The 22,565-nt window shown below is 40.6% G+C and overlaps 1 protein-coding gene across 1 annotated transcript in view; it reads right to left on the reverse strand.

The window, feature by feature from the left end:
* Positions 1–22,565, reverse strand: part of trpc4ap (transient receptor potential cation channel subfamily C member 4 associated protein) — a 31,587-nt gene that overhangs the window by 7,295 nt on the left and 1,727 nt on the right. The window contains exons 2-14 of the mRNA XM_022247707.2: positions 16,613–16,774; positions 13,968–14,084; positions 13,265–13,340; positions 12,729–12,793; positions 10,705–10,861; positions 9,992–10,165; positions 8,618–8,680; positions 7,439–7,689; positions 5,569–5,756; positions 4,890–4,991; positions 3,647–3,730; positions 1,694–1,925; positions 958–1,069 (exon numbers count right to left, since the gene is read on the reverse strand). Coding sequence (XP_022103399.1) covers positions 958–1,069; positions 1,694–1,925; positions 3,647–3,730; positions 4,890–4,991; positions 5,569–5,756; positions 7,439–7,689; positions 8,618–8,680; positions 9,992–10,165; positions 10,705–10,861; positions 12,729–12,793; positions 13,265–13,340; positions 13,968–14,084; positions 16,613–16,774 — 1,783 coding nt within the window. The remainder of the gene's footprint in view (positions 1–957; positions 1,070–1,693; positions 1,926–3,646; positions 3,731–4,889; positions 4,992–5,568; positions 5,757–7,438; positions 7,690–8,617; positions 8,681–9,991; positions 10,166–10,704; positions 10,862–12,728; positions 12,794–13,264; positions 13,341–13,967; positions 14,085–16,612; positions 16,775–22,565) is intronic.

Here is a 22,565-nt window from a genome sequence, read left to right on the forward strand (position 1 = left end):
GGCCGAGTCCTCAACATATCGGAGTCCTCACTGTTCAAGTCTGAGTCCAAGTCCAAGTCTCCGTCTCGTCTGTCCGAGTCCTTGAAAATAGGGACTCGAGTCCAGACTAGAGTCAGAGTGCTGCCTCAAAAAACTGGTAGGGCTGTGTGGCATATCTGAATATTCGATCAATAATCGAATATTCGAGTATTATTTTCCAAATTTGAGTATTTGAATGCTAAATTCATGAAAAGGAAGGGCAAACTTTTTTTGTTTTAAATTAGCACAACTGCATTACGGAGGTTTGCTTCAAGCACATTCAAATGAAAAGTGACAGAAATTTTACAATGATTCAGAAAGTAAATTATGCATGAAAAAATTTAAAAGGGATAGAAATTTTCAACAGGGCAAGAAGTATTGTCCATCTCTTAAATCTTGCTAAATCATGGCTGGAGCTACTCCTAGACATGAGAAGCTATTTTAATGATTATAATGAACAATTATGTGCGTTATTGCAACTGATTTTGTTTATAGTTTGTTCATCAACAATCTGCCAGTCGGTACGAACGAAAATTTGGACATGCGATCAAAATGAAGGTTGAATATTTGAACAGTGAATTATTTGAATTGACTCGGCCCTACCTCAAAGCAACGTACAACTGCACATGACAAGAAATGCTTAATACCTGAACTAGGGCACTCGTGCACAGACATGAGACATGCCAGGAAGAGGACCTATCAGCCTAGCATAGATTCTCTACAGTCATCGTGAAAATGCGCGCAGAGCCCATGGCCAAATTGCCATATACTAATATCACTATCATTTTATGATTTGAAGGAGAGAAGCACGCATGGTCAAACACAGAAGCATCGTACTCTAGCACAGAACTGGCTGACAACATCAGTCACAAAAGAAACGGGTGAAATTCTGAAGTTTCAGAAGATAGATTTTTTTTTTACTTGAAGCCCCATTCTCACCGTAATTGTCCGGCTGTTCCCTCTGGAAATGATCCAAGGTCAGGATCAGACATCGGACAAACATGTTGGAGTCCACAATATTCTCTGTCACCAACTTCAGGAAGGAATCCAACTGAAATATAATTGAAAATACTTTTTATTTAAAACATAAGTCTATCGTCTGTCAGACTCTCTTCTTGAAGTAAAAATGTCAAAATCTCTGCCTCCCTAAGTTTTTGTTGAGTCTTTGTAAGTTTGGAGTAAGTAACGCCTTGAGTATAAGCACTTTCAAGGCTGTACTGTTTTTCTTGGTGAAGTTTTATACTTTCTTGTTGGACCCTAAGAAATCTGAAGCCTTTACACAGACCACAAATAGGAGGAACTGCTCACTGAAGATTGGCAGTGAGAAATAATGAAGCTCTTGCGAGCTCAAGGTATCATCCAATTTCGATAAACTTTGCAGAATACAACATATGTACTGCTCTTTCAATAAAATTTGTGATTCAACGCCTGGCTGACAATGAAGGGGCCTAAACAATCAATCTCACATTGGGCAAAAAAACAAGATTTTAACCAAGTACTTAACATTCACAAAAGATGCAAAATTGTACAAGGCCCAAAGTGAAGAGTAGTGAAGACTAGCTAACCTAACAAGACATGTGAGTAGATGATCAGCCCCATTCTCATTGCTATCCGCTTTGCTGATACTTGAGCAGCCCGAGGAAGCTACTCTTGCACAGAGTAATCTGTTTCATACCTTTTCTTGCGTGTCAATCAACTTGTTGAATCTCTTGAAGGCAATGTGGTTGAACTTCATGAGTTCGGCCAACAGGTCAAAGTTGCTCTGTAGCACCTCCTTGGACTTGGTGCCTACGCTGTTGATGTTGGTGAAGATGGCCTCTAGGAGACCCTTCCTGAGCAAGAAGGTCTGGTCAGCAAAGGAGGTCTTACCCCTCAGGAAGCTCTCAATTGATCTGGACATCCAGAACCTAGTGGGACGAAGCAAATCAGCTGAGGTGTTGTCACTTAGCTCTAGGCATGCATTAACGGGTACTACAGGAATGGATACTTTAACCCTTACTCTCTGGGCCTTTTTGTTAGGATACATCATCGGTCATTCAAAATCTTCCATCTCCACGCAAAAGATAGATAAAGTATCAATCTTCAGAAGTCCTTATTTTTCTTGAATATGTTCCGTGGAGGGGTGACTATTGCATCAATCATTCAGAATCCTTCTGTCGTTCCTGTCAATATGTTGAGGCAGCATAAATGATGTCCAGTATAATCTAGGCCAAAATGTATCCATGCCGGAGCAACACAGGGCGTGGCCCAAGACTGTGGCACAATGTATCCTTCAAAATGACTCACAGGGGTTTTGAGGAGTTGGACAAGTTAACAGGTTTAAGGAAGTAAGACGAGGGTAACAGGGTATACATGATGGGAACCTGTTCCAACATTCTAAGGGGAAAAAAATCCCTACATCAAGAAAAATGGTCAACATGCAGAACCCACAACAACATGATCTTTTCACCAAAACTGATTCCAACTACCTCTGGTCATCATAAACTTGCTGTTGTCCATATATCTCCATTAGCCCATCTGAGGTTTGGTTTGGGTACAATCTTGTGTCTTTGCTCCAAATTTACCCACTTCAAATAGCGCCCTCCTGTTGTGTCTGCCACGCTTCCAAAAAGCTAATTGTTGATACTGAGGCTGCTTGAACCGAACCACTGCCCAGTAACGACATGGCTATGAATGAAAAATCTGTTGTGGTGTTCCATATGCACTTATCAAACAAAAAACCTCTTGAAATCTTTCTTCTTCCTCAGTGAGCTATCATGCAATTCTTAATGTTGGTCATGACTAACCAGTCCCACAATTCAGAATCTGTTCCCGACCTTGATAGTCAGGTATTTGGGTATGGCTTGGCCCTATTCACTTCCAGAGGACATACAAACTACACATTTAAGACACGGTAGGGAGATAATTGACACTAGTGAGTGCCACAATGCATTTTTTACACCATAGGGGTATCATGCATCTAGAGCAATGTACCCTCGAGGGGGTAAAACAGACAGGTTTCATATTCCACAGGCAGTCAAGAACCAGTTTGTTAGGGTGAGAGGTTGCCCCAATATGGAATAGATTCTAACAGTGTGACATTGGATTATTACTGTGATTCAGCTTGCGTGTGGGATAGGAGATGAAAAAGTTGCAGGGTTTTATCATGGAGTAGATATGTACACAAACCTACACATGACAGCAAGGAAGTGATATGATGCAATTTATGTGCATGCAGGGTTCCTGCGCCTTAAGGACAATTAAATTCCATGACTTTTCCATGATCAATTTAAGAAACTCCATGACCCAATGATGCAATTTCTTGAACTATTCGGACTTTCAAAGTTGCGAATAAAATCATGCATTTTATGCACTTATTTCTGTTAATAGAAATCACACACAGTGTTTGAAAAATTACATGAATTTCCCATGACTTTAGTCATTTTTACAAAATTCCATGACTTTTCCAGGCCTGGAAAAAGAAAACAAATTTCCATGACTTTTTCATAGCTTTTCCAGGTCGCGGCAAGCCTGGCATGGCTTTTTTCACAGACTACACATGTGACTATCCTAAGCAGATGAGATTGCAGCCTCTCCTACAACACATACTGATTCTTGTTTGAAGCTGGCACTGGAATGAGAATGGTACCTGAATGGTGACTCGGCAGGCTCCTTCTTAAGTACATCAACAAGCTTGGTTAAGATTCCCTTTGGCCCCGTACACAGCAAAGACCTGTGCAAATGATGACCAGGAAACAGAAATAAGCTAAACTGATGGAATAATACAAATGAAAGTGTCTGCTCTCGACTCTGTTTGTAGTCAATTAATAGCTGTCAATTTGGGTGGTAGTTTACACAATTGATTTCTCCTAGGAAGACGTGATACCTTTGGGGAGAGTCAGTCACTTGACATGGGGCTTCATATCCCAGGAAAATTAAAGTGTAGCCAATGTGCGAGTGGCTGCCTGAACGGTAGATTTTTTAGGAGGACTAAGGACGATTTCAAGGCAAATAACTTGAAGGGCTATTAAATCCTGACAGGGCTGAGTTATTTAGACCTTTTCACAGTCCAAGCCGAACCCCCCACCTTTGCTGCCTTATGACTAATCTCTTTTTTAAACGTGAGGTGCACGCATGCCTGCATTTTGAGTACATCTGTGATGTTTCAATTCAATCTGACAAAGAATTTTACAGTTATGAAGATTACAGCTCACAATCTAACACAGGTCAGCCTGTACACGAATACTGGGCACATGCCAACGGAAAATGTCATAATTTTTGGCCTTTCTTGGAAAACTGGACATCTTAAGACAACAGCAAGTCCTATCCTAAAATAAGTCTCAAAATGACTGCAAAACATCATTGGAAAAAAGCTCTGAACGATTAAACAAATGCTTTGCAATAGCTTTTTTCAGGGTTCTGATTCATCGATTTTAAAGAGGGGAGTCAAGTTGGCGCAGCGTTTCTTTCCTCACCTTCCACCTCTGGGAGCCTGGGTTCGAATTTGGCTCGGTCCAGATGTGGATTTGGTTTTCAGTCCCTACCTGAGTCTGTGAGTTTCCCCCGAAACATTTACCCGGGGTTTTCCCTCTCACATCTAAAACTGAACATTTCTTCATTGCCTTCTTCACTCATTATCATCTTGTAATTGGCGCTAGATTGCGCTGTTGGATGATCTGATAAATAAATAAATAAATACATCAAAATAAATTGAGGTAACCTTAGGCATATATTTCTTGAAGCACTTTAACCGTGGTTAACTTATGGTAAGACCTTCACAATGCTTCTGCACTGGAATTTTGGCAAACTCAGTCATCTACTCTCTATCAATACCACATGCTGATGTACCAGTTTCTTAGCCAACCAAAATATAGTCTGATACCCTGACTCACCTATCAATGTCTCTGACTGCCTCTAATGGTGGAAGGTTGGCACTGGTTGATATTCTGTTCAACTCGTTGATCTCACTTCTTGTAAGTATAAGGTACTTATTCCTTCAAAAGGGTAAGAACAGAGCTGTGTAAATGCTAAACTCAGCAGAGAGAGAGTTCCGTAAATGCTACAATTGGAGTAGAAGATGAAAGATCTAGTACTGGTAAGTGAAAATACAAGAAGCATTTCTGTATATTTCCTGACATTAGAAGTTTGATTTATAGTATAGTCAGAGGGAAGTGTACAAACATACTTGCACAGAAATGAAGTTTTGATAAGTTGTATACATTCAAATTGAAGCAAAGAGAAAGAGCAGTTGAACAAAAATTAAACTAGTCTTCCTGTGCTGTCCACTGCTACTTTTGGTAACTTGATCCATTGTGTAAAACTCAACATATATCATCTTGAACATCCAGGGAGGAGTTGGGTGCAATGACAAGGTGATGTTGGGAAAGAGAGAGAGGCTAAAATTAAGGGTTTTGTCTAAGAACTCCACACTGGGAAATAAGTCAGATATGTAATGGATTCAGTGAGCATTCACTGAATTTCATTACCAAAACCTGGGTCTGAGGTAACTAAGGCTGGGTTACATATCTGTTGATATGGGTCTGTCTTGAACGTCGAAAAAACCTGACTCACTCGTTCTGATCACAGAAGCTGTGGACCAGTCTCAGGAATTGTACTTTGAGCGCCACCTCCGGACTGCAGTCACAGTTCTCGTTCAGTCCATGCATAGGCTGAGATCTTAGGTTACATCTCCAGATGACCTTATCAAACAGGACGTTCAGACCCGCCATCAACTTGTACTTGGACAGCATTTCATGAACCTGGTAATAAACAACAGACAAGTGCAATTGAAAGGAGAACTGCCTGTATATGTGTGCAAATATGAACCTCTGGTAAAAAAGATGCTCAAATAAAACTTGAACTTAAGTGACACTGTCCAGACCCAAATGTGTCACAGCTTTCAATGAACTGCCTCCCGTTCTTACAGATGCAGGGTTCCGGCACCTAAAGGACAACTGAATTCCATGACTTTTCCATAACCAAATTATGAAAATCCATGACCCAATAATGCAATTTTTTGAACTCTTTGGACTTTTAAAGTTGCAACTAAAATCACGCATGTTATGCACTTTATTTCTGATAACAGAAATCACACAGTGTTTGAAAAACTTGATGACTTTTTCATGACTTTAAGTATTTTTTTACAAATTTCCATGACTTTTCCAGGCCACATGAACCCTGCAGATGTTAACCACTTCCTGCCGGGCAACCCGTTTTCGAGTACATAGGCTTTATATGCAGAGCTGGGGAGTCCGGAGTCCAGACAAAAGAATTGGGCCTTACAACAAAAGACCGTGCTCAGCACAAAAAGACTGAGCTGCTGGGAATTACCAACATTTTTTCGCTCTCAATAGTGGAGATAATCCAGCCTTGTTTTGAAACAGTATACCACGGTTTGAGGCATTTAGAGCGAGCGGATTGCCAAAACAAAACTCAAAGCCCAAAGAGTCCTTCATGTGGGTATAAATGGCCATTAACTGAAATGATGAATTTTTGAATAATTTTGAAAATGGAAAATCTTGAAAAGGACACGGTATTTTGTCTTACTCAAGAAAAATCCACCCGGCAGCAAGTGGTTAATCTGTGGTCTATGCACAATTCACTACAGTCACTATGCTCCCTCTAATCTACATTTGAGCCCATCTTTATCTCTTTTGGTTGACTTGCCTATTCATCAACAGTTCTACATGTAGAGTCAGCCTACATTTTCAACTTTTCAGTCAGGTCATCACAACCCCTGGACTGATTCTCATAACCATCCTTCTTAATCACTTGCGACAATCTTCATAATCCAATTCTCCCGGTAAAATACACTTACTTATTCCCTTATTTAATTTGTATTAGTTTCATTTGCGCCATTTAATTCTTCAATTTTCACTGGTTCAACAAATCATGCTGATTTCATCATGTGCAGTGATATACCAGAATGGAAATTAAACCTTTGAAAGGTGAAATAACTATAAATGGAACCAGCTTGTAAATCATAAATGCAAATAAAACAAAAAAAATGTGTGTCCCTTGGAAGACTTTCACATCTACAAAAATGTTTTGTAGATGTGAAAAAAAGCATGATTAAGCCTCAAAATTGGACGGTAAAATGTTTTATACAGGTGCATGGAGTACATTGTGTAAGCATTTATGCACTCCAAAATGACCTGAAGTGCACTAGAACTCTCAGATGAAATTGTTTCGAGCACCTTTCCAGTGTTTCAGATGGCATTAGCTCTGAAACTGACAAACCTGGTGACCTGGCCCACTGGTTGCATCAGAAAATCCTGACAGTTATAAGATGGGCAATGATAAGCCTTACAACAACTAATCACTCAAGAGGTTTTCCGAGGGAAACTTTACCCCACGGAACAATTGTCATGGATGTCCAGCAATTCAAATCCACAGGAAATATGAAAAATGGATTGCAATTCCGAAGTCATCTGTTCCATACCTTTGTACGCTGTTTGCCCGTTAGCAGAAGACATAAAACGTACAACACCTCTACTTTGTACACTAGTTCATGCATGGTCTTCAGTGACTGGGGTATGGGCGCTGACAAATCATTCAAGGGTAGATTCAGGAAGACTTCCTCTTCAGTGGCTACCTCGGCTAGAGCATCAAAGGCAAGGGAGCTATCCAGCCACGTCACCCAGCCCTCAATCTCACTGTATAGGTTGGGGATGCTGCTTGTTGAAGGTGTGTCTAAAAGCAACAACCAAAACTCCTTGAAAGAGCTCTTGAATGCCGAGCATCCGGTTGCGTGTGTGTTTAACAGAGGGTATGAAAGTATGAAATCATGTATAGGTTTTCCTGTACATTTTAAAACTTTTTTTATTGAAATTCATAAATGGTGAACTTTAAATTCTTCTACAAATTCATGAATTTTCCATAACCCCGACTCAAGTTTGTCTATGATCGTTCAGCTTTGAACTCTGCTCAATTTCACACATTGACCATACTTTTTCTGTGAACGACAATTCAACGTTTGTCCACAATTGCTTAACATAATATGACAGATGAAGCAGTTTTGTCATTTTGCAGTCAATGTTATGTAATTTCAGACTACAGATTCCACAGTGAGATAAACAAACTGAACTTATCAAGTGTTTTTTTAACCCCTTCACGGCAGGTTTATTTTGACAGTGACTGCTGGGTTGTGGTATGCCCTGAATGGAGGGCTTTGTCCAGCAGCAGGCCCCATTGAACCAGCAGCTGCATGGTGAATAGACTATATGTGTGGTATGCACTAATGCTCACACAACGGTGCAGTAGCAGTCCTCCGTACAAAGGGGTTAAAGGCCAATCGTGAAGTGTTTGCTGGAAATCAGATACTTGCTTGAAGAATCATCTCGCTATCAAAACCATTACAGCGATATCTCATCGCTGCTTCCAAAGAAACTCTCCCAAATCATCCAAAATACAGCACTGTACATTAACTCCCATGATATATTCACTGTGCTCCAATCAACATGGGCTCTGAATCTCAAAGAAGTAACGAAGTCAGAGCTCTGGATCTTTCAGTCAAAATTTGGAGAAAAGTGTTAACAGGCTACCCGCGAATCCCAAGATCAATGTAAATCGATTGTGCTGCTCCGTGTATGGGCTACATGCTGACGGGATTCAGCCTTACCTATCCTCTTGCAGGCAATCTGTACTAACTTCATGACAAAATTTGGAAGCCCAACGAGAATTTCTGGAAGGAAAAAAAAAAGAACATGTAACTACAGGTTTCATCTTGTACCTTTTGTTCAGCTTTTGACTACCCTCCTTTCTAAAGACAAAGACCATGGCAGGCTTGTGATTTGTATGCATTGTACATGTAACTTACACACGGCATGAATTTGTAAAGCAACATGTACACAATTTTGAGACTAAAATTAGACAAAAAGGTTGAATTCACTACATACTATCGAGGTTCGCTTGATACAGAGTATCTTGTTCTTACATTCAAGGAAAAGTGTCAAGTAACATACCATGGGGAGGTGTGTACATTTAAAGGACTATTTGACTTTTTCCATTAGTTCTTTTTTTCATATATGACTTCATTACCTAATTGGTGGGAAGCCTACAAAAAAGTGCACTGATGGTGATGAAAAAAACAGGAATGCTTGAAATACACTGTATCTACCCACAATGCGAATGGCCATTGTCAATTTGTATTAAAGGAAGAGTCCATGGCACATATAGACTGATTCTAGGAGATGCCATTTACTGTGGCTGCACTACACTCACTGTGTGTTCTTAAACTCAAGGTGCGTATACACTTTGACAAGTCACAGAGCACCATTGGAACAACACCCTCACGGATATCTGTATCTCTGAAGCTGCTAAGTCAACAGTCACATTCCATATACTTGCAGGCCGCACAAATGATAGACTTTTGTTTTCGGTTGGGGAAAACATCTAACAGCACAGCAGCCCAGTCCCTCTAGTGTTGTAGTCTAGACCATCACAAGACCAGACACAAGACCAGACACAAGACCAGACACAAGACCAGACACAAGACCAGACACAAGACCAGACACAAGACCAGACACAAGACCAGACACAAGACCAGACACAAGACCAGACACAAGACCAGACACAAGACCAGACACAAGACCAGACACAAGACCACGCACAAGACCAGACACAAGACCAGACACAAGACCAGACACAAGACCAGACACAAGACCAGACACAAGACCAGACACAAGACCAGACACAAGACCAGACACAAGACCAGACACAAGACCAGACACAAGACCAGACACAAGACCAGACACAAGACCACGCACAAGACCATGCACAAGACCATGCACAAGACCAGACACAAGACCAGACACAAGACAATGGACAAGACCAGTCACAAGTAGCGGGGTGAACAATGACAAAGGAATGCTTTTGTTGCAGTTCATTTGAATAGCTTGTGACTTGAATTCAGACTGGAGGTCTTGTGTTGGTCTTGCGAAGGTCTTAAGTGGTCCTGACTACAACACCGTGTCCCTTTCGGCAAACCACTAACCTTGGTTTAGGTCTGAAATCGGCACCCCAGTCCGGTTGCGGTTGGCCCTGTCCTGGGCCACTAGGTTGAGCTGTTCATCTCTACCATCAGTGTCTGACACGGCAATTGAGAGGACCCGACAGAAGTTGGCTACCTGCTCCTCATCAAAGCTATCGACCAGGCTGTCTAGCTTAGCTGTGCCATTGATTCCAGGGTGACAAGAAAACACTCATTACTCACACAGTAAAGCATCCCTTGCATCCGTGTCTGTTGTGTAGAAGTAGGTCTGGGGTCTTCGCTCCATTGCAAATAGGCAAGGATGTGCTGACAATAGATGCAGCCATGAGCTCTGGAAGCCCATTTCACACATGTATTTTGCACACCGTTGTAATGACGAGTTTGCTTAGGAATTGAATTTTGAAGATTTGAAATCTGTGATTTTCATTCCACTTTTCTCATCGATTTTCAATTCTTTTCAGCGCACCCCTCATAACACGGCAATTTTCCATTTCCTCAGCACGTCCAATTTACCTACTTGTTCAGATTTGTACACATCAAGTTGTCCATATCATAGATGTAACACTCTACACCTACACAGCAACCATCTAGTATTTCATTTTCTGCAGACATTATTCAAAGTTGTTGTATGAGCACACTAAATAAATAACCCCAAATATAATACTCCACCCACATAAACCAGTCCATCACACTCAACAACCACACAGAGCACTTACGTATTTTGTCCAATGAGATCATAGTCTGCTTGACACCAAGAATGTCTTCCAAGAGTGTAGCCGCCTTCAGGAAGCAGGCCTTCTCTGACATGAGGCTGAACAGATGTAGGATAAGACCTTCCCTCTCTGACAAGGGACCTGCGATGTCTGGACCCATCTGCCAAAGTTCAATATAATACACTCTAGTGTTTCAATATGAAAAAACAAAAACAATGTATGCAATGCATTGTGGGTTTTGTGTAGCAGCTGACGGTGTAACTTTAGCCAAATATTTCAGCCTTCAAAACAAGGCAGGGTACCGGTACAGCAGCCAACATTTTACATACAGCCAAATGGCCACATATTTCCTCTTACAGTTGAGTGAACAATATCATTGTTTTTGAGAAAAACACGTTTTCAGTTAAGTAGTTACTGTGTGCTCATTTTTGATATTTAATTCAACCCTTTTGATCTCTGTGTATAAAAGATACAAAATTGGCCTTTTGAAATCATTTCCTAATCTGTATTTTTTGGCTCTATAAGCAATATTTTGTTTGAAAACTGCTGTAAAACCTATTCATCAGTTCATGAGATGAAATCTAAAAACCACCAGAACGGTTGATTTGCTGGTTTGTCAGATGTGCGACGATTTGTCTGATACTTCTTACGCCAACCTCTTAAGTGGCCGTGCCGCACTGGGGCCTTATTTGCCTCAATCACAGGCCATGTACAGCAGCCAAGTTTACAACAAGGCCAGTCCACCTCCACAGACTTGTTGGACTTTGTGCATGCATGTGTGTATGAAGCAAATGGGGGATAAGCATGAATACAAGTTTGCTAGCAGTGACTAAGGGCACACGCGGTTGTTTCACCCGTCAACAGTCCCCGTGATTGCTGACAATATAAGTCCTCTGGCATGAACTGGTTAAGGTTACCACAAGAGCAACTTGCAGAAGTCAAGAGAAGACACTTTCTCAAACTGATGAGGATAAATCTCAACGTCAGTTCAAGTACGCAAGCCTCGTGGTTAGATGATTAATTTTGTTATTGAATGAGTTCTGTGCACAAACCACAAGGTAATGAAGGATGCTTAACAGGTGACCTCATCTAGTAGTACGTTGGGAATTTTCACGGCCAAGGGAACAACACAGAGCAACTGCCCACAAGGTGTTGAACACAACACCCTAACCCTGCTGAATGTAAAACTAGAAAGTCAACAATACCAGGATGAAGTGCCAATGCTGAGTTAACGGGGATGACCAACTCAACACTATCAACTACTGAATCCTGTGGTAGCTGGTGACCTCAGACAAAAGGCTCCTTTGTCCTAGGAGAGCTGACCTGTTAACTGCACTGAGCAAGGTTCTGGGAGGCTTAGGGGACTGGTACGTACATGTACATACAAACTACATGTACAGCCTGGTTTCCATATGGTCGTTTGCGGACAGAATGCAAGACGTGAAGATGCAGACACGAATGGAAGAGACGGTGCGTGACGTCAATCCACCCAAAATTTGAAACAAAATGGCGTCCGAAACTCTGTGATTTTTCTCGGAAAATGCGCTTTTAAATTGACTGTGCTGCCTCATGATACCAAACCTGGGGTGTAATATTTAAGCATTAAGGAGAAAATGGGCCAAATTCATGGAACTCAGCAAGAGGGATATCGTTGCTCGCCAGTCATACCAGCATGCGTGTTTGTATTTGGATACCACACCTACTAGACACAGGCAGTCGGCAAAGTTAAACCTGGCTCAACTTCACCGATCGTTCACGGGCCTGTTTGCATTTGTATGCGTTGTCGGCAACAACAAGTTTCCATATTTCCGCCTCCGGTTTCTTACATCGATATGGAAACCTGGCTTAAGATGCATTATGGCTATTATTTACAGAGCAAAGAAGTAAAACATGCAAAATTATTAGCTTCATAAATATTCAAACTACTTTTGGTCAACCTTATTAGTCTACCAATGTCTTGACAATGAACATAATTTGTAGCCACTTATCGACCAACCTTTTTGCTACATGTATGTACATGTACTTACACAGATGCACATGAAATGCAAGACATCCAGTACTTGGTACGCTAATCTTGTCCTTAGCTCTGATTCTGCAACACACGGAAAAGAGGACACACTCAAAAATGAAACATCATTTACTGACATTTTTTTCAAAGGAATTCTTGTCAACTGGAGAGTGATTAAATTGACTTTTACATATCCTCAGCTGTCAATGTACAGATTTTGAATCCCATGAAAACAATACGAGAACACTGTGACATTTATATAAACCAATCAACTCACTTAAACACATAAAACTTTGTATTTTTTGTCTTTTGCTACACATACATTGCTGTAATTTGTTATCAGTTTTCAATTTCACAAAATGTATGGCTACTTGGAATGTAATAAAATTTTCTGACAAGGGGAAAAAATCTTGTTCTTCCTACTTTGTCTTTTTAATACAGACATTTTCTGATTTAAGGAAACCGAGAAGCACAATTCCCTTTACTTCTTGATATCTTTTGTGTTATTTTGTGCACCCCAAAAAACCTTAGCTCCAAATACCCTGACATTCTTACCTGCTTTAAATGCCTTAGAATTCTCCGACTTAAGTAGAGGGTAATACTGTGGTAACAATAGCAGCTGTACCATCACCTGTTGATGATAATGTGAAGCACTCAGTGTCACACAGCGTACAAGTTACAAATGACAAAGACACACTGTCAACATGACAAAGACACACTGTCAACATGACACCATAGTACTGTTGACAACTTCCATTGGAGTCATTAAGTTCCAAGAACTGAGCAACCAGAGAATCATGCGTGACCAACAGAAAAATGGCAAATGCTGGCTGCTTGTTGACATCTGAAATCAACTGTAAACACAAACATTTCTGCTGATGTAGGTACAGGTATGTGAGTATGTGATCAGATAATACAGCAATGGCACAGCATGACTGAGCCTACATGCATCAGTATTTCTGGAACTTAAAACTGAAGTTTACATTTGATCCTGCTTTATTGGGAAGTCAACTAAGCCTCACAAACACACAATTCAGCTCAGTGATGCAACCAATTTTGTGAATTGATAAATTAAGAAATACAGCCTGTTTCTTTAAAGAAAAGCCAAATTCTTTCCCTCGTATCCCACACATACATGCTCTACTCTGCTGCCCAAGAATTCCTTCAATGAATGTCATCCAATAAATCACAAAGACAGCTTTTTCAAAACAAAGAGTGCTCTTTAGTACTTGCAGCAGTTAGAGTGTATTCCCATTACCTCGACTCCTCCAAACAGATAGATGACTTCAGCATGGATGACTCGACTTTCTCGTGTCTGACCACTCCTACGGGGGTATTCCTGGGAACTCTCAGAGTTGAGAAGCCTCTTTAGAAACTGTCAAAAGCAGAGACATACTGAAAACATGCAACCAAAGATTTTGACACTGGTTCTCACCTGTCTGAACATTAAATTGCCAGATTAAAAGCTCTACATAAATACAACAGAGCTCTTCTGATTGTTCTGTCTTGGGTCATAAGGCTTTTTCAAATCATGAATGAGACAAGATGTCAAGGATGGTTCCTGGCTGACCAGTGCTGTACGGAGAAAAATAAAATGAGGAGCCACTGGCTCCAAGAAAAAAAAAGATCAATTTCTGTACATACTGAACACACATTTGCAAAATATACAAGTTACATGTACAAGTACAAAATCGGACAAAACACACAGAAACATTATTTTGTCAATTCTCCGCAGAACAGACAGGTTTTGGATTTTGTGCTTGTGGAATAAATAAAAAATGACAACCAATTATATGGAAAAAAAGCTGTTGAAAAGACAAGGCATGTTTGTTCTCTTACGTTTGAGCATTTCGTACCTGGGATTGGGACTGGACCGGACCATGGGAAGATTTGGTTTCATATTTCAAGTACATTTGGGACTGAAACAAGTTTATTCCATTGGAATCGTGGCGTGCATAGACTGCTAGTGCATTATGAATACGCAAAATATCTCAGCTCCCTCGCACACTTTTATACTACACAGTGTGCGACCACAAACCAGTTGACTCGGGTACATTGCAGTTAACGTGGGCTCATGCTGTGTACATAGTAAGACGGAGAAAAACCATGTGATCATATACATGTAGAGGCAAATTGCTCGGTGCACATAGAAGAAAACTGGGCAGCAATCACTCATGAAATATGACTGACAAGGTGGGCAACTAACAGGTACAAATCATGCTTGCCATTGGCGATAAGAATTAAACAGTTGGTCGCACATCATTATATTTAGGCGCAAATGCGACTGTTTTCGTCACACCGTAGAGTGGTGTGGCTAATGCAAGTGGTGAATGTTTGGTCCCATTCAGGGCCGAAGTCAACCATGTATGGGACTAGGGTCAAAATTTACAACCTCAAGGGAAAATGCTCACCCTGCAAGAAAACTGTATGAAACCAGAGCTATAAGTTTATCTCCAGTAAATCAACTGAGCATGAAAAACACCGATCAGTCTCATTCAGGTTTCTCCAGTTATGAGACAAAATAATGACAACGGACCAAATTGTACAACATGTGACTTTACCCCTTCGCTTCTGAAAAGAACACTGCGACCAACATCTCATCTCAAATTTCTAATCTGCAGGGGTTGAAATTAACTTTTTTTCCTGGTAGCCAGCAGGACCAGTACTTTCAAATTTTCACTGGTCCTGCTGAAGGTTTGGTGGTCCCATACCAGAACTGAACACGCAGCCGCTTGAGCAATCCTTGTTACGGCGCAGGCTGCGACAAATTGTTTTTTTTTTTGCCCGATGGGGCAGGCCATGCCGTAAATTTGCTTGCTCGAATAGGATCAACACTTGCCCAAGATTTCTCGGAATCCACGATAATTATGGTTATTTAACTTAGGCCTACTGCAATACATGCAGTCTTTTATTAGGCCTCAAAACAGTTGTGCCATGCCTCAAAAAAAAAAAAAATAGGGTCAGTAGGTCAGAATTTTTTTGTTTGGGGGGCAATTTTTTGTGCTGATTGAATGGCATCAATGGGGATGACAGCTTCCAAAATTATCTCAAAAAGTGATTAACACCTATCTTAATCTATGTAAAAATGTCTACATTCGACAATTCATAAGAAAACTATAAACAATTCACACAGTGCTACTCAGGCGATAGCGACAGCAAACTGGCCAACAATGTCCATGTATCGCATGGTAAGCGTGCGTGATGCATCAGGACCAGTTGGTGATAAACCTTGAGCCAGAGCCATGAGCAGAACAACCTCAAATTAAACTCATGAATGCAAAAAAAACATGTACATACATAAATAAGAGACCAAGTTCAGTGAATTAACTTGCAGAAAACCTCTTACAACATCAATGTCTTTTCGGCCTGCAGCCTTTTAGGGTTGCATCCGTGACATGTACGGCCAGTGTAGAGTGGACATGTACAATACAGACTGGTTCTGGTTCCTACATTTCCATCATGCATTCTTTTGCATGGGTGCGGTGCGGCGGGAACCAGAGCAGCTTCGTTTAATGCATTGAGCTTTGCACACGTGTTTTCACCACTGCGGTAGTGAAACGTGAATGGAAACTTGTGAAAATAATGTTTTTTTTTCTTAAAACAAGCATTTTAACGTGAAAAAAGGTTATTGAAAGATATTTGTGAAGACAGAAAAGACATCAAATTTCAACTGGCCCACCAAACCACCAGTTTTATTAGATCAGCTACTGTAGTCCGCCGACTTTTTTACTGGCCTCGGGCCAGCGGACCATCATTAATTTTGACCCCTGGTCTGTGGTTTTGTTTTTTTCAGCACTTTACCTGAAATCAAAGCGCTTTGGTTTTCCTTTGAATCATAACTTTGATCAGGTCAAGAAACAACGCAAAGACAAAGTGCGAGAGACACTTTTGTAAGACCCTGACCTTCAGCTTGCTTATGCAGAGTAGGTATTGCTCATTGGTTGTCCGGTGTCTGTCCAGCAGATTTTGGGCACATTGATATAGGCCACTGATACGAGCAGGGATCTGTTCTCCATTCTCCAGGCCAAGTCGGTCATCACAGTCTGCTAGAATTGGCTGGGGAATCTGGCAAATGAAGGAAAAATAACCGTACATCAGCAAAGACAGAAATCGTTCTTTTGGATGAGTTTTCTAAAAAAAAATATAGTTGACTCTTTTTCATTAAGTGAAGGTCAAAGAATGATGTGAAAAACAAAAAACGACGTGTAACACATGGAATGAGGGTTGCTACAGAAAATTTTACGTCCGAACTGATTACCCTGCTGCTGACTACATGGGTACGAAATGGGGTCCCACTACATTTAGAATGAAATGTTTAACCACTTGCCGCTGGGGTGCCCAGTACCAGAGACACAGTGTGGTGTTTCATAGCTTGGGTGCCTGAAATTGGAACTTTCTTTTAACAACGACTGAGCTGCTAGAACTTGCCAATGAAGGTTCATAGGCTGTCAGCGCAGAGTGCTGACATTGGCGCGGGTAATCCATCATTGTTTTGAAACAGTGCCATTGCTTGCCGCTGCCAGCGCAAGTAGATTATCAGCAGGCGACAAAAGTGCTCCAGCATTGCAGCCATGAGCTATGCAATACAGCTGCATGCTCATGGAATCTGGCCGCATTTGTACAGACGATACCGCCGTGCAGCATGCATTACACCGGTGTGGCCGATGAATGGCCTGGTTCACCCTCACGGCCCACACGCTAATTGACCGTCAATCGCTCTGCATAGCAAACACCACCATCCAGCACAGCAAAGACGAAATTACGTGACACCACACAATGGGGGCCCTTTACTGGGTGGCAGGTGTGGCTGCAATACTTACGCGTCAATGGAGGTTGCCTGTCAGATTAGAGTCGCCACAAGACAGTCATTCGTTTGGGTGTACACATCCAGTAAATGAAGATATGAATTTTTGAAGAATTTTGAAAACAGAAAAAAATGAAAAAGCACTCGACAGCAGATGATGCAGGCTGCCAACCCCAACCGGCAGGAAGTGGCTAATATGGGTGTGTAGTAGTCAACGTGATTCCATACATAAGCTGTGAGAAGGCACACGAGTTGCAGACTGTTCTGCAATTTTTTTCAGGGCTTGAAATCAAATACATGTATATGAAGCATAATCGCTTGATTGCCATGATCAGTTATGCTGCGCTATCTATCCATCCTGTAGTAAATCTCAAGAGATTACATTTCCTCTTCCACAAATCTTTCACAGCCATGACCTACAGGTAGAAAAGGTGGTTGGCTGATGGTGGAAGAATTGACGGATCAACCAGTCGAGCAACAATCCATTAATTATGCAGGTCCTGCATTTGTTTTTACTTTACTGCTAGCCACAAGTACAGCGCCCTCTACAAGCTGGCAAATACCATAAAATACTTCCTGTAATTCCCACTTGCTCCTGGCTATGTGAGCCTTGTGACTGCAAGTGTTCCTAGCTGGGGCCATGGAAACGAGTCCAAGTGGTGCATTTGTTGAAATACGAAAGCCTTCGTTTATAAAATCAAATCTTACATATATGTGCATTTACATGTAATAGGATATGTACATGTATGATCATATCGTTTTCTTTTCCTGATCTGGGAGATTAAAGGGAACTAAAGTCCAAAATCATGACAACTGCACTGGCATGATGGGGTCTGGACAGATGAGTCCCACCCTCATAAATATCAAGCCAATCATGACAACAACAAGCCAAGAGGAAGACTTGTCAGGTAAACAATGATAAATCTAAACAGCAGTTACTGCACATGCTCAATACCATGCAAATACAAAACTGAATACAGAGAAAACAACTGAACTGAGGGGCGATTCAAAGTCATATTGCAATTACATGTATATATCCAAGGCCAATTTCTATCAAAATCTGACCTGTGTTGATTCTCTTCCTAAATGTCAGATTCACTGTATACCATGATTGTACTGACCATTAATGGTGTAGATTTATCACAAATAATGATAATTATTAATGAAACAAGACAGTTAATGATTTGTGTTTTTTTGACCAGCACATCAACTGAACATGGGAAGTGAGTGTTTTGGGGGGACTTCGACATTTTATCATCACCAATCTTTTCTGGTTCCATGCTTACATTGTCACCATAAATTCATATTCGTAAGATGAAATTAGTAGTTACAATTTCAGACTTTATTTCCTCTTGGGAAGAGTTCCATGAATGTATGTGAACAACGCTTATTTGTCCCTACATTAGCCACAAGAAAGCGATAACGTGTCCTACAGAGTCAAATTAAGCAGGAAAAATATTGAGGCATTTACTTAAAAATGCTTGGAATTTTTCAGACCAGTCTCATGGGATTTGTACACAAGGTGTCAAGTGATGTCCATATATGCATTGAATTCTTTTCCTTTCCCTTTCCTCCCAAAAAATCTTATAGAATATCAAAGTGCAACGTCATTTAGAAACAGGAAGTGCCACACAAACGAATGGAGTACGCACACGTTAGTTCACACATGCTGGTTTTTACACTACTGCCTTTTACACGTATAGTTGTGTGCATGACGTATTCATTTCAGTACTCTGTCAATGTTGCCCCAGCAAACAAGAACCCTACTTTACGCTTCAGTAAGTCTGATTTGTGTTCGTCAACATCCATGTGTTGTGTGTATCATTCATACCTGCAGTGTCCTAACGTGTAAATAGATAATACATTAGTTAGTATACATATTCATGTTGCCATGGTCTCATCTCTTTATTATTTTATGCGACACTGGGTTTTTATAATGCCTGTGACAAGTGACTTACAGCCCGCGATTTTTTGAAAAGCGCTTTTGCCACCAATCGCCTCAGACATGACGGCTGCAATATTTTGCTATAAGCTAAGTTTCTGAAATTTTCCGCCGGAAAGCCAAGTATTGGAATGGTGATGGTCTCTGAGAGAGCCACGCATTTGATCTGCTATCAGATCGTAGTTTGAGGTTCTGATTTTATGAAATTTTCTGTTATTTTCCTGTTTTATATATTTGATCTTGAGTACATGTACAGGTACCACTTCCAGTCAACCTAAGTGACCACAGAAGATTCACTGTTTCCAATCAGGAACTGATTGATGGGGATATTATAAATATTTTTTTTATTACTTAATATTAAGTGGTCTAAATTTGTAATTCTAATCCAGTAACTTTGGAGTGTTTTCACTAGGTGATCAATATACATGCAATTGTTTGTATTTAATATTATCACTACCTCAATCGCAAATAATCTAGGCTGTGGAATTATAATCTGAATGTATGTTACACATATATTATTTTGGATGGCATCAGGTGACTATTAACCCTAGTGATTACATAGCCAAGCGTGGCACTGCTGACAATTTTCCCGGCTACCTACTCAGGGGTTCCGCCGCAAGGTTCAAGCCGACGGCAAGGGGGGTGGTCTTTGACATGGAAAGCGTATTCTACTCGTGGTGGGCCCTACATAAATGAGTACTCTTTTTTAAAATGTCATTGCTGGCTTTAGTAAGGTTTCAATAATTAATAGGTGAAGAATTAGCATTAAGCGTATAGCAAAAATTGATTGTAATTCTCTTTATGTCTTTACAACTCAGAAGTAATTACAGAAACCATTTAAGTTTCCTTCAGTTATATATCTTGCTTCATTTTCCGAATGCGGACTATTACAGACTTAATTTCGGTCTCACGTGGAATACACCATTATTGACTTTTGTAAATATTTGTAGATACATGTACTAACAGATAATTAATTTGGTGTTTTTTGTTGTATCATAGTATTAAGTTTCATGTCATAATAAATTTATTTAAATTTAAGAGAAGATTTATATTTGAATCTTTTTGTGTCTGCACGAAGTTGTCTTGGGGGCAAACACTGACTCGCAAACATTCATGCTACAGTAACTTTTGGGAGGTAGTTGTGACATGCTCTCATGCCCTATTTTAATTTTAAAATTTTAATTTTGTTCAGTCGAAGGTTCATGTCTTGTCAGCATTTCTGCAAGGACTGGCCTTTATTGAAATGATACTTGACAGGCCTAGGCCTATGAAAAAAGTGAAAGAAGGATGCAAGTAATGCACCATTCTTTCCCTGTTTCTTGCCTAACTCTCTAAACTCTGTCAACACAGTTGCTGTGGATACATTTGGAGTAGTCCAGTGGCACAGCTGGGGTATAAAATGCATTACAATGACCCAACAGTCGTACTAATTACTATCAACACACCGTAAACTTGTCCAGTAGTGTCAACACAACATCAACACACTGTCAGCACCTCCAAAGCATGTTCTAAATTAACAGAAGCGATATTCGACTATGAATTATTTGCCTTTACGACATTTTGGCTGAACAACAGAAAGCCTTAGACGTTTGAATTAAATTGCAAGTTTCAGTTCACAAAATGGCCTCTCTACACAGGTCCAACATTATGCCAAAGGGTCACCATATTATACAATAATCCAATAGGGGGCGGTATTAACTGAAAATCCACCAGGATCAGGACTTACATTTAACTGGAACTTAAAAGGGCACGGGTTGCCATGGTAATAAACTAGGGCCAGATATCGTAAGATTTTTTCCAGATTTTTTCCCCAAACTTTTGCATAATGGTTTTGCCCAGTCATCCCCGAGTACAAACATGTACCCTCCTCCTGTTATGTTGCTTATGGCATTACATTGCCTAATAACCTGCACATCCAAACCCAAATGATCCAGTCAGCTCTGTGAGAAGGCACTGCAATAGGTATGATGCTTGGGGATAATTTTTTCGAGTTAAAAAATTCCGCTTTCAAAACTGAAATGTAACCCGGCGTGCCTGGAAACCTCAATCCACGGGTCATGCTCTTTAGCGTCAACAAGCGTCAACAAGTTTTTCAAGCATTTATGTAAAAATTGTGATTGTATTTTTAGACGATCATTCATCAATAACGTTGGGAAAATTGAATATGCCAGCCACACATGATTGCTCCCTGGTCTGTACATGCCTGTAATTGTCTAAAGCTGCATTTGCACTGGGCGAAAATTGTACGAAAGTTACCGCATCTGCTTCTTAACATTCCATCATGGTTTCTCTTCTGTGCGTCCGCAGGTGGATTACTCAGACTGGCACAAAGTCCATGACCATGCAGTAGCATGTGCTTTCAGAATCTTGATGACGAGAGTACAATCTGATATTATGTCACCAGCTTGGGTCTCAAGAAAGCGTGCAATTCTTGTTTACTTCATACATTTCAGTAATGGCCAAGTTAGAACCAAATTGTTGAACATACATTTTTTCCTATAGTTTTGGATTGCCCATTAAGTGCACACAAAAACGTTGTGAACTATTTGGGCGCAGCAGAAATGTATGTGACATAATGGGTTCGTCAACTGCAGAGCGAGAAACTAGACCAAAAAGTGCTTGGACAAAATGTCATAACACAATCAATTTTGTTCTGCCATAACCAGCTTTTCATCTGCCATATCACATGTATAAAAGGCAAAGTTGTAACATGCAGTGTAAAATTTGTGCACTCTGAACACAATGCACTTTTATCACTCAATCACTTAATGCACACAACAACATTATGATTATTTCAGAATGTACACTGTACATGTACAGTACATGTAAGTTTGTACTTCAGTAAGTGTATAGGTCGAGCTACTCATGTTCAGCAGGCGTGCGACCCGCGGGTCAACAAGGGTATATATGCATGTACTCCCATCACACATATAGAAATATAATGCACGTGCACCACACTCGGGTTGAACTGGAGGAACGGCGCGAACACAGCCAACCACTACTGGTCCATATTGCCTGGTGCCCAGGTTATGTGTCATGCATGGGTTACCACGGAAAATTGAACACTGTTTGACAGGATGACCTACGTTTTACAATGGGCAAAGAATTAT

The sequence above is a fragment of the Acanthaster planci genome, linkage group LG06 (genome assembly GCF_054643075.1).
Source record: "Acanthaster planci isolate LZ-2023a linkage group LG06, COTS_SCS, whole genome shotgun sequence".
In the NCBI taxonomy this organism is placed as follows: Eukaryota; Metazoa; Echinodermata; class Asteroidea; order Valvatida; family Acanthasteridae; genus Acanthaster; species Acanthaster planci.